Below are 18,088 nucleotides of genomic sequence, written 5' to 3' on the forward strand. Positions count from 1 at the left end.
GATTGTGTATTTACAGAAAGGTACTTGTATCCTCATGGATGGACTTTTAGTTACACACTAAACCTTCCCAAAGTCTAGTGACAAAAGCCCACTAAGGAACTATTTGACCATGTTGAAAGCAAAGACTGACCCCAAATGTGAGAGATCTCTCCATAGAGAAAATATTAGGCTAGGAGACGATTAGGATACTAAGAGGACTCTAGTTGTAAATCCCTTAAGTCTATCAAGAACTAGTCTAACCCCTACGAGCCCAAGATTGACTTCCAAAAAGACCCTAATGCTAGTTAAGGACGAATTGATGGATTGTGTGCCTAAGATTTGAACGACTCCCAAATTTAAGAACAAAATGCTAAGTTGGTATCACATCTTGAAGAAGATGTAGAATAAATACATTGTTTTGTAACCATCTTCAAAGGATTATTTAACAGTAACTATATTTGTGACAACAAATTATGTGAAAAAACCAATGTTAACGATTAATTAAGAAAGTTGTCTTAACATATCAATCATAAATGTGTTAAGATAATTAGATAACTGAAACATACCCTAAAGAAAAACCAAAGGACAAGATCCCCAATGAGTCCATCTTACATTTGGGTGGTCTCGATAAGCCGAGAGTTTTCTTTCCATACAATAGAATTAAAAAGTGACCAAATGTATGTCCCTAATGTATTGATCTAAATCCCAATCAATGTCGTTTTAATGAGCCGAAGTCAAGTATATACCATACAAATAGAGAGATCGACGCGTATTGTTCACCTTCATTTCTCACTCACTAAAAACCAAGTGCAACATTGATCTGCTTCGATTTGAGTTGCAAATGTTGTGGCTCAAATACCAATGCTAGTTAAGCTAATAGGTGACCTTAGCTTCGAATTAAGAACCCAAATTCAAGTCAATCCTTATGGGTTACAATCAAAACCGTCTTTTGCAAAGTGCATTCAAGAGTGCAATGTGGCTTTCGACTTTTGCAAGAAACAAGGGTTCAAAACCTTTTTATTATTAGCAAACATTTATTTCTACTTTGGCTTGCATTTGTCATATATTAGAAGGTTTTTTTTCTTTACATGGAAATCTGTGGAGCAAATGTTAGTGTAATTTTTGGATCAAGAAGAACTGAAATCATTTTCTCCAATAGAGGTAAAATTGATGCATGTCTTAATAATGACCTTCAAAATTTTATTAAATAGTAAAGAACCATTTGCAAACTCTTAGTTGTTCGACTACTGACTCCTTTACCCTATCCACACCATAATATTTAGATTAATCGTTGCAAGATCAAGAAAGCATTTGTTTTAAAAAATTGGTCCTTTGACATGTCAAGGACGATGAAAATTACTGACATGTCCTGAGATTTGTGATTTCTCTAAATAATGCACCTCAGTTTCCTTAGCCGACACAAGTACAGTCTGGAAGTTTGCTTTGGGAGCCAACTCAGGTTTTGCCAAAGCCTTCTCAAAACAATAGTCACTGTTGATGAACAATAAATGATAAATGCTAAATGGAAATTGTCACTGTGAATGCAGATGTAGCAGCCAAATGCCTGCCACCATCATTGCAAATTACTGCTCTGAGCTGAATTCATTCTGGATGTGACTTCAGCAATCTAATATAACATAGCATGACACAGGAAATATACTTGAGAAGCTCAATATAATTGGAGATACTTCTGAGAATGGTAATACTTTCTGCATCCTTTATTTCATGATACTTCATCTGCATGAATAAGGATGCCATTTGCATCATCCTTAGAGGTCAGGATTGGATTGAAGACCTTAAATACCTTCTCATAGACAGGTCTTTTGAAGTTAACAGCCTGGATCGGGTACAATAAACAAGCAATCATCAGCAATCTGAGTAAGAGGCCTGTGAAGCACATGTAGCCTAAAGAGTGATTAAACATTTAAACATGGAAATTCATTTGAAGGTTACTTTTTCTATAACTTCATCTGGAGATGTCCACTTCCAATCCAAAAACTCTGGCCTCTCAAGCCCATCACCATCAAGGTTTATTTCACTTTCATCACCCATAAACCTCAAGAGAAACCTGGAAAAACCAGAGTTTCAGAACATCATAGAAAATGTGCAGAGACTAGCTCTGAAAGCTCTGATCTAGATGTGTGTGTGTGTGTGTGTGTCTAAATGTATACCTGCATACATACATACATGTATGTGTATTTCAGTGTGTGTGTGTGTGTGCTTGTGTTCTTGTGTGGGCTAAGGATAAATAACTTGTGCTCCGTTTTGTCATTTCTGAGGCATGACTGGGATATGCCAGTTAACATCACCAGTGCCCCTCCTGAAAAAATTTGAAGTTAACAAAAATTGGCACGGAATAATAAAAATGGAATTCGAAATGGGTGAACCCTTGATTCCAGATTTGAACCATCAACCTAACTGTTGTGAAGCAGCTATTTAACTAAAATGCTGCACATCATTTGACCATGGACAGATGTGTTTAATTTTATAATATATCAAAACTATTGCACTAAATAAATTTTTAACATATACATGTACCCCGATGAGCCCCCTCCCCTCCCCCCCCCACCAGGGGAAAACTGAATGCCACCAGTCCCCAACCACCACACTGGACATACGACAAAATGGAGCACAAGGTATTTATTCTCACGGACTTGTGCACATGTGTGCAGCATGAACCCACTGCTGCAGCTGGTTCATGCTGCCCAGTTTTGCAAGGGTACACCATATGTGTCCATGCCAGTAGATGTAGGACTGCAGCCAATCAGATCTCCATGGTCATGGTTCAATATACTTTAAGCTTTCCATGGTGAATTAGTCTGCACTACCCTGTGGGCCAATCAACAGGCCCCCTTAAAGAGGAGCCATCCCAGAGATATTTATGATCAGAGAGCACGTACGATATAAACAAGCAGGTGCCATGTTGCAGGAATAGATTAAAAATTTTAGATTCATCATAGCCAGTTCAAGAGTCATGAAAGAACTGGCACATTTTGACTAGGGCACAACATGGTTGGCAGTGCCATCAGAACAAATCGAGGCAGCCAATCCTAAGAATGTCCATGGACCATAAAGCTTGAGCTTAACTATGGCCTTAACATCAGGTAGCACACGCATGTTTGGACATTCCTGCTGCACGATACGAGGAGTTGAGGTAGCCATTTTCATAGCTCACCAAGCTCTCACCTTGTCAAAACAGCCAAGGAACTGGACAAGAACTGGCAATCTTGATAAAAGTAGGTCAAGGGGAGGAAACGAGAGTGGGTGTAAATTACACACAAACATCATGTGCGGTAGCTGTATATACATGCACATATATCCACATACGAAGGAATCCACAAAAAGTAAGTACACAGACATATACACATTCTTAAGTGAAAAGTGTGAAAATTACCCACCATTTTTGTGCTTGACCATTCCATTCTTTGCCCCACATTTGTGTTATCTTCCCCTTCACATCTGGAGGAAAGTCATATGTCATCCACTCAGACACCTACAATCATAAATCAACAATTCTATAAGAGCAGCTTTAATAATTGTTTTACCTCAACAAGCCGCTAAACTTATCTAAAGGGATGGAGAAAATGCAAAACCATACTCTTCAGACAGCTTAGGAATCATAAATCTCACACACCTATACACAAACTTTAGCAATGAGCTGACTTATTGCAATCATATCGTATTCAACATTTAAATTAATCATTAGTTTGCATTAGCAAGCCCTAATCATGTCAATAATGTTCCATAATTTGTCACGCAAAACACCCTGGCCCAAGTTCAACATCCCCCAAACGACAACACCACTAGAATAAAATGCAAATACACCTGCCCTAGGCTCAATTGTACATGTCCACCAAAACTGTGTAGGCAAGCATGACGACTAGACCCCTGCTGGAAAGGAGAGGTATAGCTAGCCTCCAAGAGTAGCTACAAGGAGGAGAGAGAAAAAGAGAGAATGCAAGTCAAATGAAGAGGTGAAGGTGCCAAAATATCAGCAAAAATTGCTGATGCACAGTAGTGATCCCCCTCACAGAAATGGATGAAAAACTACAAGCTCAACAGGCAAAAGAAACTAGTAGCTCGTACATACCCTCCAGCACGCCATGTATCAAAAGATAAAAGCTCTGAATGGAGGAAACTACCTTGAAGCAATGGTGGCATAGCACTCAATCACTTGCTCAACACAACACAAAAAGGTAACATGATATGTGAGAGCAAGGTATACTCTTGTATTATTCAATGAAAGAAACAATACAACATAGGGAATTACATGTAGAGTAGAAACCAAGCAAGGCTCAGAGTCACTAATACTCCCTATATAGGTGCATCCGTAAGCAACATTGTCATAAGGACATGTATTTTTGAAACCTCACTTAACATGTGGATTAATTTTTAATCACATGGTTAAGTAAATATTGCACAAGTGAGATGTAAGTGGGTTTAGAGTAAATTTATGAGCCTGGGACTCGAGGAAATCACGGAATGTCAAAGGCAAAAGTTGCTTGAAGTTATGCCGCACAGGCACTTGATGGTATCTGGTGTCAATTGTTGCCCTAGGTCATTCATTTGGCCATAAGTGTCAGTTGGTAACACTAGAAAAGTGGCGTTTAATGGTAGCTAACACCAATCTAATTGTCAAAGTTGACAAAAAGACACTCAAAAATGAAAGTTGCCTAGTCAATTTAATTATTGGCTAGTCAAATTATTTTTCTAAGCACCGAAATAATTATTATATTAATATTTAGTATTTAAAGACTTAAAAATAATATTTAATTATGGATAATACTGGAAAAACCATTTGGAAAGGTTGCCACTTATCAAAAATGCCCATGCAAGACTGAAAACGTCTTTAGAGACTGAATCGAGCCAATTTTTAGTGCATTTAGCCTACAAGAGAGAGGGAGGAGATGCTACTAAAAATGCCCATGCAAGACTGAAAACATCTTTAGAGACTGAATCGAGCCAATTTTTAGTGCGTTCAGCCTACAAGAGAGAGAGAGGAGATGCTACTGGTCTGATTTTCAGCCATTGGAGGATCATCTAAGGTAGCCCAGGGCAAGAAAAGACCAATCAACAATAGGTGATAACATCTACAAGCTGTTGAGACAAGGCAGCAATAGTAAATGACTGATTTTCTTCAATTCTTTTATCTACAAACTGTTCAGACAGGACAACAAATGTAAATGACTGATTTTCTTCAGTTTTTTACATCTACAAGCTGTTGAGATAGAGCAGCAGCAGCAAATGACTGACTTTCTTCAATTCTTTGCGAAAGAAAGTTTGAATTTTCTTTCCTCAACATTCTCTCTCATCTCCCAACCTTTCCACAGCCTTGCTCCGAAGATTACAGCATTGAGATCACCAAAGGTTGAGAAATTTTAGATTTCTCTGTTGTAAACCCCAATCTATAGCAAAAATTAGGGTTTAGCAGCAGCCTCAAAAAGCGTGCTAGAAATTGGAAGCTCCAAGTCTTGGATTCAACAAGGCTAAAGTTGTTTTCAATTAAATTGAGGTGGAGCAAACAGCAAATCAATGAATTTGGGGCCTTTTCCATCTCCATCAAAGCAGGTGAAGGCCAATTCACTGCCCGAATCAAGCAACTAATCTAATTGAAGACTTGCTGGTCATTTTCGACAGCAAGAGGGATTGAAATACTAAAAGGGATTGGGAGAATCCCATTGTACATCAACTACTTTTTCAATTAAGTTAGAGAAATACCGAAAGAGGCGCTAGTTTTGGGGCCAACAGGATGTCCATTGTCCAAGATTGTAAGTTAATTCGCATTTCTAAATTTTGTAATAAATGTTACTATTGTAACTAAGTTGTAATCAAGGAATTACTACCCATCCATGGAAGGAAGGCTAGTTTCATGGTTCCATTGCCGAGATACTGTTGAGCTAAAAATGCATTAATCTCACTTGAACAGCTCCAAAACATGCTTAATTAAGAAAGAAACCTTGTTTATTTAAAAGAAATGCGTTCCTAAAGAATGTTTGCATCCCATAAGCACAAACCCACTTGGGAGGGCCCAAACTTTCTATAAATAGGTATGCTCCCCTCCATTTAGCCTTAATCTCGTTTTTGCAGGTTTCACGTATTTTCAGCTTGCTACCCACACCCCGTTTACGGAGAATATCGAAGTCCAAGCTATCCATTGCAATCTTCGCTCATCTGGCACCTGTTTCTAGCCTTCCATCATCAGTTTACTGCTTTTTCCAGCAAAGCGACTGCTACTATAGGTCATCCAGCTATTGTACAACTTGCCACATCAACATACTACTGCCTTTGCAGGCCCCAACTACCACCTTGCAAATTTTCTCTCTTGTAGCTTGTGTTTGTGTTTTCTCTCTCCTCGCTTGCGTTTTTAGTCTCTCTCCTTGCCTGGGTTTTTAGTCTCTCTCTCTCCTGCACTGCCGTTTACATCAAATCCAACCTTCCTTGGCTGCGTTTACTGGTATTTGGCATCCAAAGGATGCCTTGTTACAATTCGGAATCTGTTCAAAGTACGATACCCTCTCCAACTCATTACCCCTGCCCTAATCCTTAAGATACAAGAGTTTCACATACAATATTCATTCATTGCATAGTGTGTTTGCTACATGAGCATTGTATATTCAATAATCATATCATTTCATTCATTCTTTGTGTTTATTGTCTTTGATTTACCCTAACCCTAACTATGTTCTTCTATCAGTCTATGCTTTGTCGTACGGTGTTATTTGAGTTTGTGTGTTAAGGTATTTTCTTCACAGGCCTACTAAGACTACAGAGGCAATGGTTATCTTACCAAGGGAGTCCAAATGATCACTCCAAAGAGACCATTAGACACTCGAGGTGCATCCTTTGTCCAATGCTTTGGCTCCTTTGGGGTGGGATGCCTTGGGGTAAAAGATAAAGGAAAAGAAAGGGCTTGGCTAGCCTACTTCTCATAGCACTGTTGTTGGGCTTGAGAGGGGGTGTTGAGCTAAAAATGCATTAGCTTCAATTAAACAAACCCAAAACATGCTTAATCAAGAAAAAAAACCTTGTTTAATTAAAAGAAATGTATTCCTAGAGAGTGTTTGTATCCCATAAGCACAAACCTACTTGGGAGGGCCTAAACTTTCTAAAAACAAGTATACTGCCCTTCATTCAGCCTTAATCTCATTTTTGCAGGTTTCAAGTGTTTTCAATTTGTTGTCCACACCTCATTCACGAAGAACATCGCAATCCAAGCTGTCCATTGCAACCTTCATTCATATGGCATCTGTGTCCAGCCCTCCATCAGTTTGCTATTGTTTCCAACCAAGCAATCGTTGTTGTCCGTCACCCAACTGTCATACAACCTGCCACGTCAGCATACTGCTGTATTTGTAGGCCCTAGCTACCACCCTGCAGATTTTCTCATGCAACTTGCATTTGTTGTTTTCTCTCCTACAGCTTGAGTTTGTTGTTTTCTCTCTCCTCACCTACGTTTGCTGTTTTCTCTCTCCTCACTTGCGTTTTTAGTGTTTCTCTCTCCTACACTGCCATCTGCATCAAGTCCAACCTTCCTTGGCTGCATTTGCTGGTGTTTGACATCCGAAGGCTACCTTGCTACAATTCGGAATCCATTCATGTTGAGATGACAAGCTCAACACATGCGGACATTGATGATGGACCGCCTGGTTAGATGGGTCCACACGTCTACACTTAGCACGTCGGTGGTCATTATGACTCACACATGGCCACTGACTCATTACTTATTATATTCAAGTTGTTACACCTATTTACAGCTGGCATAGTTATAGCGCCAGTCGACTAGTGTAGTCGATTATGCATTGTTTGACTTAGGAGGCCACTTTCCTTTATGTTGTATCTTATCTATACTTTGTGTACATTGTAAAGTGTGTGGAAGAAGAAGAAGAGACCAGGAAGAAAACGTTTTGGCCTCCATCTCTCTTCTTGTCTCTTGAGTGAGCTTCTCCTTGTGCATTCTGTGTGTATTCGGCGCAGCATCTTGAGCAAGTCCCCCCACCACGCGATTCTTGACATGGTATCAGAGCCGCGCCACTGAGAGAGGCTGATTTCGAAGGCTGAAGTGAAGGAGAAGAAGCAAGGTTCGAGCAAGAAATCCACGGGTAAGAAGCTCTCCCAATCTTCCACTCTCTCTCTTGGATACCGCCTAAATCTCAGATTGCAGTGAGATTTTATATGCGCAAAGAGCGTTGTGTACTCTGCAAATAGCCCTTAGGGCTTTCCCGCAGTTATTTTGGGCATCTGAGACCGTTTCTAGCCCCGTTTTAGAGCCGCAAGGTTGCGGACAGCAGTTTCAGGGTACACTGTGACTTCGACTATATTGACCGAAAGTGGGTGCGCAGGTTACAGATTTCAGATCTGTAAGTTCAAAGGTGTTTACCAGCAAGTAAACACAAGGTTTATCTACAAACTGGTTCCAGATTGCATATATTGTTGTGTAGACAGTGAAAAAGGCTGTCTGGTGTATTGCTGTGCACTACAGGTCGAGGGTTGCAGAAGATTTACTTGCTGTTTGGTATTAATTTTGTGATAATGGCAGAGAACAGTGGAAGCCCCATCATTGAGAAGCTCGACAAGAACAACTACCCATCATGGAAGTTCCGTGTCACGAACTTCCTTATTGGAAAAGACCTCTACGAGTTTGTTTCAAGTGAAGAAAAGGAGCCAGAGGTGAGTGATCCTCCAACTGCAGAAGAGACAAAAGCACGGAAGGAATGGAATGCAAAAGATAAAAAGGTCATATATTGGTTGTCTGCAGTAATTGACAATAATATGCTGGGACATATTAGAAATGCAGAGAATTCATATGCAGCTTGGACCATACTTGAAAGTATGTTTTCTGTAAATACAAAGGCACGAAAGATTCAACTCAAGCAAGAGTTGAATACATTGAAGAAAGGGAAGATGTCTATCAATGAGTATACACTGAAGGTAAGGAGCATTGCAGATACCTTGGCAGCGTTTGATGCAATGCCCGATGATGATGATTTAGTATCGTCTACCTTGGGAGGACTTAACAATGAAAAGACTTGGAAGTCTTTTGTAACTTCTGTATATGTCAAAAAGCCATTTCCAGATTTCGATGAGTTGGTCTCCCTTATGATCACTGAAGAGATCAACATGCAGAGTGAGACATCTGAAAAAAGTGGTGAACAAGTCCAAGCTTTCTACTCCAGTTCAGGAAGGGGACGTGGCAAGTTCTCTTCAAGAGGCCGTGGTACAGGACGTGGTAGTGACAACCAGCAAAACAAATTGAATCAACAATTTGGCGATATGCAGATTTCAAGAGGTCGTGGTAACTTTAGAGGCAGAGGAAGCTTTAGAGGAAGAGGTGGATGGCAGAACAGAGGTTCTAACAACTCTGGTATTGTGTGCCATTACTGTGGCAAAACAGGTCATATCGCAGCCCAATGTTATGCTAAGAAAGATGATATCCGCAGTGGTAAGTTACAGCAAGGAAACTATGCATCGTCTTCACGACAGAATGAAGATAAAAATGAACGTCTGTTTGTTATGCAGCATATGAGGAAAGGAAACACATGATGATGTTTGGTACGTTGATTCAGGTGCATCCAATCATATGACCAGCCATGCAGAATGGTTTGGAGAGATGCAGGATTTGTAAAATGCAGGTTATGTGCAGACGGGTAATGATTCATGCCACCCAATTTCACATATTGAAAAAGTTCCCTTGTCCTTGCATGATGGTAAGACAAAGAGTCTTTCAGATGTATTACATGTGCCATCTATTACAAAGAACTTGGTGTCAGTCGGTCAAATGGTAGAGCAAGGGCTGCAAGTGAGATTTAATGCAAAGGGCTGCTTTGTAGAAGACTTCAATGACAAGTGCAGGTTAGTTGCAAAGGGAAGTAGAGTTGGACGTATATTTACTCTGAATGCTGGAATTCCTACTATGAATGCTGCTATGTATGCTAAAGGAAAAGGTATTGTTGCAGATATTGAAATTTGGCACAAACGCATTGGACATGCAAATGTACAAAGACTGAAATTAATGCAATCTAAAGGGTTGGTTACAGGTTTACCTATATTTAGAGTTGCAGAATTTCATAAGGTATGCGAAGCATGTCAGTTTGGTAAGCAGGCAAGACAACCCTTTTCACATGACAGGGATGTAAGCAGAAATATCCTTGATGTTGTGCATACAGACATTTGGGGGCCTACACAAAATGTATCTTTTGGAGGCAGTTCATACTTTGTCACATTCATTGATGATTGTTCTAGAAAGCGGTGGGTATATTTTATGAAGGAAAAGAGTGAAGCGTTTGAGCACTTTAGAACTTTCAAGGCTGCAGTTGAAAGAGAAACAGGCTTGAAAGTAAAATGCTTGAGGTCAGATGGAGGGGAAGAGTACCTCTCAAATGAGTTCAGTGATTTTCTGAGGTCTCATGGGATAAAGAGACAGTTCGCATGCAGGTATACCCCACAGCAAAATGGGATTGCAGAAAAGAAAAACAGGCATATTGCAGAAGTTGCACGTGCCTTGATGGCTAAAAAGAATATGCCTAAGCATTTTTTGGCCTGAGGTTGTTCATACTGCTCTTTATATTATGAACAGAACTCCCACAGCTGCAGTTCATGGTATGACCCCCGAAGAATGTTTTACACGTAAGAAGCCTGATGTCTCACACTTGAAAGTGTTTGGCTGCATTGCGTATGTTCATGTGCCAGATGAGTTGCGAAAGAAACTGGATCCAAAGGCTGAAAAGTGTGTCTTTATTAGATACTCTTTAGAGCAGAAAGGGTATCGTTGTTATAACCCTATCAAATGTACGTTCAGAGTGAGCAGGGATGTCATCTTTGATGAAATGAGCAGTTGGTATGCATCTAGTGGTGATGCATTGGATGATGATAATGATCATGACACTCATGTGCAGGCTGAAAAGCAAGAATCACGAACTCTTAGTGGACCAGAAACGTCATCTGGTAGTCCTTGGTCTGGGAGACTAAGGAGTAGCTCTACATCTTCATGTGCATCTAGTAGCACTACAGGTAAAGACAAAGGAAAGAATAAAGTGTCAGATGGCATTGATGCAGTTCTTGATGGAGACTCCAGTGGCTCAGAGAGCTTGGATGATCTTGGCATTCCTTCAGTGAGGACTCCAGGTGTGCAGAGAGCACGTGTTAATGCAAAGACTCCATTGAGTGATCCAGTGGCACGCAGGTCTAGCAGGGTGAGATACCCTGTTAAAAGATTTGGTTTTGAAGGTTATGCAGCTCACCATTATGCTTATATGGTGAAACTAGTTGAGGATGTTGAGCCCACATGTTTTGAGGAGGCTGTTGATCATGCTCATTGAGATGCAGCAATGGATGAGGAGATGGCTACATTAGAGGCCAATAAGACTTGGGGTCTAGTATCATTGCCGAAGGGCAAGAAAGCTATTGGATGTAAGTGGGTTTATAATATTAAGCACAATGCATATGGTTCTATTAGTAGGTACAAAGCTAGCCTGGTTGCAAAAGGCTATGCCCAGACATATGGCATAGATTATGGTGAAACCTTCAGTCCAGTTGCTAGGATGGCAACTGTCAGATGTGTGATTGCTTTGGCAGCAGCCGAAGGTTGGAGGTTACAGCAAATGGATGTGAAGAATGCATTCTTGCATGGTGATTTGCAGGAAGAAGTGTATATGGATCAGCCAGCAGGTTATGAAGATTTAGAGCATCCCACCTATGTGTGCAGGTTGAAGAAGGCACTCTATGGGCTCAAGCAAGCACCTAGAGCATAGTCTGACAAGATCAGAGAGTATCTTGTCAATATTGGCTTTTATGTTTCTGATGCTGATCACTCGCTTTATGTGAGAAAGGGAGATGCAGGTTTGGTCATCATAGTCATCTATGTGGATGACTTGATTATTACAGGTGATAGTGATAGTGGGATTGCTGAAGTCAAGGACTTTTTAAAGAAGAAGTTTGAGATGAAGGATTTAGGTGAGCTAAGGTACTTTCTTGGCATTGAGGTGATCAGATGTGATAATGGTATATGGCTGTCCCAAAGACAGTATGGCTTGGATATGTTGTCCAAGTATGGTATGACAGCATGCAAACCACTTTCAGTCTCATTGGAGCAGAATGTAAAGTTAAGTGCTGATATTGGGGATGAGATAGAAAACCCTACTATGTTTAGGAGGATAGTGGGGAGTTTGATCTACATGACCATTACAAGGCCAGACTTGAGCTATGTTGTTGGTCTTGTGAGTCAGTTTATGCAAGTACCTAGAAAGCCACATTTGAATGCAGTCAGACGCATATTGAGATATGTGAAGTCCACATTACATTATGGACTTTTCTATGAGGCAGGTACAGATGTACAGGTATTTGGATACACAGATGCAGATTAGGCTGGTAGTATGTCTGATAGAAGATCTACCAGCGGATACATATTCTCTCTTGGTAGTGCAGCAGTTGCTTGGAGCAGCAAAAAGCAATCTACAGTTACTTTGTCGAGTACAGAGGCTGAGTATAGAGGTGTTGCTGTTGCAGCATGTGAGGTAGTATGGCTACAAAAGTTAGTGGTTGATTTGGATGTGCCGGTGGAAGATCCAGTTGTCATTTATTGTGACAACATGAGCAGTATACAGTTGGCTAGGAACCCTGTGTTCCATGCCAGGACAAAACATATTGAGGTACACTACCACTTTGTGAGAGAGAAGGTACTAGCAGGTGAGATTGACTTGGTGTATGTCAGCACACAGGATCAGATAGCTAACATCTTCACGAAGGCATTGGGTACAGAGAAGCTTCAAAAGTTTCAAAGCTTACTTGGAGTTGTAGAGATGCAGTTGAGCTTGAGGGGGAGTGTTGAGATGACAAGCTCAATACATGCGGACATTGATGATGGACCGCCTGGTTAGATGGGTCCACACGTCTACACTTAGCACGTCGGTGGTCATTATGACTCACACATGGCCACTGACTCATTACTTATTATATTCAGATTATTACACATATTTACAGCTGGCATAGTTATAGCGCCAGTCGACTAGTGTAGTCGGTTATGCATTGTTTGACTTAGTAGGCCACTTTCCTTTATGTTATATCTTATCTATACTTTGTGTACATTGTAAAGTGTGTGGAAGAAGAAGAAGAAACCAGCAAGAAAACGTTTTGGCCTCCATCTCTCTTCTTGTCTCTTGAGTGAGCTTCTCCTTGTGCATTCTGTGTGTGTTCGGCGCAGCATCTTGAGCAAGTCCCCCCACCACGCGATTCTTGACAATTCAGAGTATAACACACTCTCTAGCTCATGACCCCTACCCTAATCCTTGAGATACAAGAGTTCGAGGTACAGTATTCATTCACTGCATAGTTTGTTTGTTGCATGAGCATTGTATATTCAATAATCACATCACTTCATTCATTCTCTGTGTTCATTGGCTCTAAGTTACCCTAACCCTAACTGTATTCTTCTATCAATCTGTACTTTGTCGTACGGTGTTATTTGTGTTTCTATGCTAGGGTATTTTCTTCACAGATACCACTCAATCCCTTGATTTGGTGGGCCCAAGGCACCTATTTGCAAGCCAAAGCTTTGTGCTAGTACTAATTTTACTCTCAGCTAAGAAATTACAGCAATATGTCTTCATACAGTGAGATGGACTCAAGCAGTGATGATGCCTCTCAATATGAACATTCACATGGGAATAAGGAAATGCAGTGTCTGACCTTAGACAAGGCTCAAACCATAGACAGCAAACTGAAAATGTTGCTGTTGGGCAAGATGCACGGCCTTCAGGGTATAAGGAGACTGATGACCAACAAAGTGAAGAGGAATTTGATGACTAGTTCAAGAATCGGATAAGGACAGTAACAAATCTCTTTGCTGAATTGGTAAAGGATCCTTAATTTATCCAATTTTTGAATGCTCCAAAGAAGGACAGCAAAGGCAACAACAAGAAGATGTCTTCTACACCTTCGGGATAGCAAGACGAACCGAAGATAATGCCAAACCCTTCATTTGAAGCTCCCAAAGATGGTAATGAAAAAAACAATTGGTACCTATGAGGCAAGAAATGCAAGTACAAGGCCATCACAGAAGTGCCAATCCAATGGATTTTGGACAGCCGAGAATATATGCCATGATGGGACAACCACGATACTTTGGTGGAAGCACAATTTTTCATGCTATGGTTAGACAAGGACCACATACAAGAATGTATGGCACAAATCCCTATGGTATGCAGCAACCAATGCATGGTGTGTAAGGCCCAATGTATTCGGGTATAGCTAAAAATATGCAAAACCCTATGCATGGCAGTATTGGCTTGATGCCTGGGCCAAAAAGTAGTATGTTTGGTACTACATCTACACCCCCGAATGCAGGTCATGCATATGCTCCGTTTGTTGTTGGTTTTGATGTAAATTCAGCAAGTGCACCAACCAGTGTATGGCAACTTGACATCCAAAGGGGCAACAAAAGACTGTGATGGGGGTGGAAAAGCAATGAAGTTTGAGTCCTTCAGTGGTGCACAAGATAAGCTGAAAGCTTTTACTTTCATTCAGCAATTTGATACAGCCTATCCACAGGGAAACTTCACCGAGAGTCCTCAAAGATTCAAAAGGCAGCCACTTTCTTGAAAGGAAATGCATTACAGTGGTGGTCCACTCTTTTGATGCAAGGTAGAGCACCGTCAACGTGGATACAATTCAAGCAAATATTTGCATCGAATTGGTTGACAAATACCTTTGAGGTGGACATCATGACAGCTTGGAATAAGCTAGATACTAAGGAATGTAAAAATTTGGAGCAATATAATAAGAAGTTTTGGGATGCATTGTTGCCTATTACTTCTTATCGCCCCGTACCCCTTCATGAGCAAGTGAAAAAATATGTTTGTGAGCTGCCTAAAAGAATCAGGGACGCAAAGCCCATCACACCACTCATTGAAAAGCTTCGGTTGCCTATACAAGGATATGCGGACAGCAAAGAGTTCTTCATTGCTCCACTTGAGGGTTGTAATGTATTACTTGATATGCCATGGTGTCACCGTATGCATGCAGTCATTGATTCTCGTGCAAAAAAGATAACTATTCAGCATAAGGGAAAGATACTCACACTTGATGTAAAGTTGAAAGGTGAATATGTCCCTATTGTATCTATAGCTGCCATGTCTAAAGTAATGAAAAATCATCTTTCAACGTACTTAGTTTTTACTAAGGATAAAGATGATAGTGAGAATATTGGAAACATGTCTTCACATGTCATTTCTGAAAATGTATGTTGATTACTTCTCTCAATCACTTCCAAGGCAGCTACTGCTTCAAAGGCCAGAAGATCATGGCATAGATCTTATCCTTCAAAGTAGTCTACCTAATAAGCCACTTAAGAAAGTCGGTGTAGCCCAACAGAAGAAGATTATAAGAGAGGTGAATGAACTATTAGAAAAAGGGCTGATTCAGCCCAACTCATCTCCTTTTTGTTCTCCAGTGCTTTTAGTGTAGAAAAAGGATGGTTCACGGCGTATGTGCATTGATTATCATGCTCTAAATAAGATCATGATAAAGAATCGCTTTTCGATTCCTTGAATCAATGATGTTATGGATAGATTGCAAGGGGCAACCATATTCAACCGTATAGATTTCAAAAGTGGATATCATCAAATATGTCTAATGTGAACACTCCCTTGTTCACAGGCACTTTTTACCTTCTATAGAGAAGGGTTTTTTCCCCATGTAAACATCCATCAGTGGGCATGGCACTTTAGTACCTTAGGGATTTTACATTCATTATCATTCTCACATGGTGGATGTGACCTTCCAGTAACTCTCTTCCATTGTCGTTCATTTATTCATCATCTTGAGAGAGAGCGTGTGTGTGTGTGTGTGCGCTACTAAGTCCTAACCTGCCATTCAAATAGACAAGATTCTTGTATCAAAGTTCTTTATATTCCTAATATAGGTTTTAACCTTCTTCCTACCCATGGTTTCACACAGCTAAGGACTTGTGTGGTCTTCACCTAGGAGGCCATTAGTGCTAAGCATACAACCACTCGAGATGTATTTTGGACAAGTAATCAAGAGGTTGGGCCACATGGAGGATATCTCAGTTCGAGTTGCTATCTACCGCTTTCTTGTTGGCACCAACTTTTGCACACTCATAAACTGCTGGCTACTACTGTTCAGCCACTCTTCACTATTGGCAACTACTGCCTTGACCTGTTCTACAGTCAGCAACCTGCTTCCGGCCTGTTTGATCACGATATAGTCTATGTTTACTGCTAAATACTACCTTGACCTGTTCTACAGCCAGCAACCTGCTTCCGGCCTGTTTGATCGCAATATAGTCTATGTTAACTGCTAAATACTGCCTAACAGCTTACGTTTACTGACACCAGCCTACCTTAGACAGCTGATGCCACTTTCCAGCTGCCATACAGCCTGCATGCATCATCATTTGGCTGAATTTTGCTGACAGTAGCACCACCCCAACTGCCACGTTATCATCATTGCTGTGTTTTGCTGATTTCACACTGCTTGGCTCTGTTTGACACTAATCCAGCCATCTATTGAGCTAAAATGCTGAATTAGCCTCTTAAACAACCCCAAAAATGCTTAATTAATGAAATCCCTAAAATGGTGTGTAGTTCAGGAGAGTTTAAAACAATGCATGGTATGAGGTCCTGAAACTTTCTATAAATAGGCATACTGCCCTCCATTCAACCTCAATCTCGTTTTTTAGAGTTTGTAGGTGCTAGAGCTTTGCTGCCCACACCCCGTTCACGGAGGACATCTCAAACGAAGCTGCCCCAACCTTATGCCCAGTCCACAAGTGCCTGTTTTGCTGCCTCCATCTTGTAACCATCTCCCAGGCTGTGTTTGCCAATTGGCAACATCTTCCCTAGCTTGGCAACCTCTTCCCTTTGCTGGTGACATCACTCCCTGATGCGTTTGATGCTCTAGAGGCTCATCCTGATCAAGGCAACCCTATTCCCAACTGCGTTTGCATATACTACTGCTGCCTATTATCTATTTGACACTTAGAGCCTGTGTTTACACTATTCTGCCACCACCCACGCTAGTCACATCCTCCCAGTACTTGCATTTGCTGATTTTCTCTCTCTTCCATTGCCTAACTACATCAAATCTAGTCTTCCTGGCTACATTTGCTAGTGTTGGACTCTCGGAGTCTGCCTTTGCTATGTTTCAAGATCCGTCAAGAGTACAACACTTCTCCCACTTAGCATCTCTGCCTCGGTCCTCGAGACACAAGAGTTCCAAGGCACAGTTTTCATTCTGCACGGTTTGCTTACTGCATGAGCATTGTATATTCAATATTCAATCATTCATTCAGATTCATTGTGTTCATTGTCTCTGTGTTACCCTAACCCTAACTGTGTTTTTTTGAGCTTACGCTTTGTGGTACGTTTTAGTTTATGTTTCTACAATAGGTTATTTCTTTACATCATATCAAAGCAAGTTCTCTTCCACAAAACCTCGGCCTTTAATCGGGAAGCTCTTTGCAAGAAGCAAGAACAATAGAAGGGCAACATCACTTCAAACACAAATTCACCACATCATCATGATGCTCCCAAGCCTAGCACATGGAGCGGCTTCATAGATTGCTTCTTCATCCAACATGGCTAGAGAGTCATCTAATTACCATGGAGTCCATAGACCATATGAGATTTCACAAGTCGAATACGACCTCATTCCTATGTATTGAGCTCAATAGTAAATTGAAGGTAAATTTGAGTTCTCCCCTTTAGATTCGGTGCACCAGTCTAATGATTTTGCAAGGACGGAAGTTTCACAAAGGCCTGATTACCCTTATGTGGAAACTAGAACGGAGTATAAGCCATTTTCTACTCCACCTTCATTCACTCCTATGTCAAGTACGCATGATACTTCTTAATCTTTTGATTTTACTTCCTCTTTTCCACAAAATATCAGAGATGCCCATAATGAAGGAAGTGTCTATACCAAGTACCGATACAATAGCCCTAAAGAGGATAGGTATTTCAAATTATACTCAAGAAAAGGTAAATAAAATTTGCAAGAATCTATAGTGAGTGCTCCTTCACTTTTTCCTTTAACTTTTACATCTCATGGTCAAAATGATTTTGATGATGCATCTATTTCTTCATTTGCATTTAAT

General features: G+C 40.6%; 1 protein-coding gene across 1 annotated transcript in view; it reads right to left on the bottom strand.

Annotated features, from left to right (window-relative positions):
- Positions 1–1,294: 1,294 nt before the first annotated feature.
- LOC148020272 (nudix hydrolase 25-like) overlaps positions 1,295–18,088 on the bottom strand; it is a 28,443-nt gene continuing 11,649 nt past the window's right edge. Inside the window, exons 4-6 of the mRNA XM_087700936.1 lie at positions 3,378–3,472; positions 1,933–2,047; positions 1,295–1,816 (exon numbers count right to left, since the gene is read on the bottom strand). Of these exons, the coding sequence (XP_087557062.1) occupies positions 1,703–1,816; positions 1,933–2,047; positions 3,378–3,472 (324 nt within the window). The 3' untranslated portion in view covers positions 1,295–1,702. The remainder of the gene's footprint in view (positions 1,817–1,932; positions 2,048–3,377; positions 3,473–18,088) is intronic.

This window comes from Lygodium microphyllum, chromosome 19 (genome assembly GCF_053477565.2).
Source record: "Lygodium microphyllum isolate KBCC chromosome 19, Lygodium_microphyllum_v1.1.10, whole genome shotgun sequence".
NCBI lineage: Eukaryota > Viridiplantae > Streptophyta > Polypodiopsida > Schizaeales > Lygodiaceae > Lygodium > Lygodium microphyllum.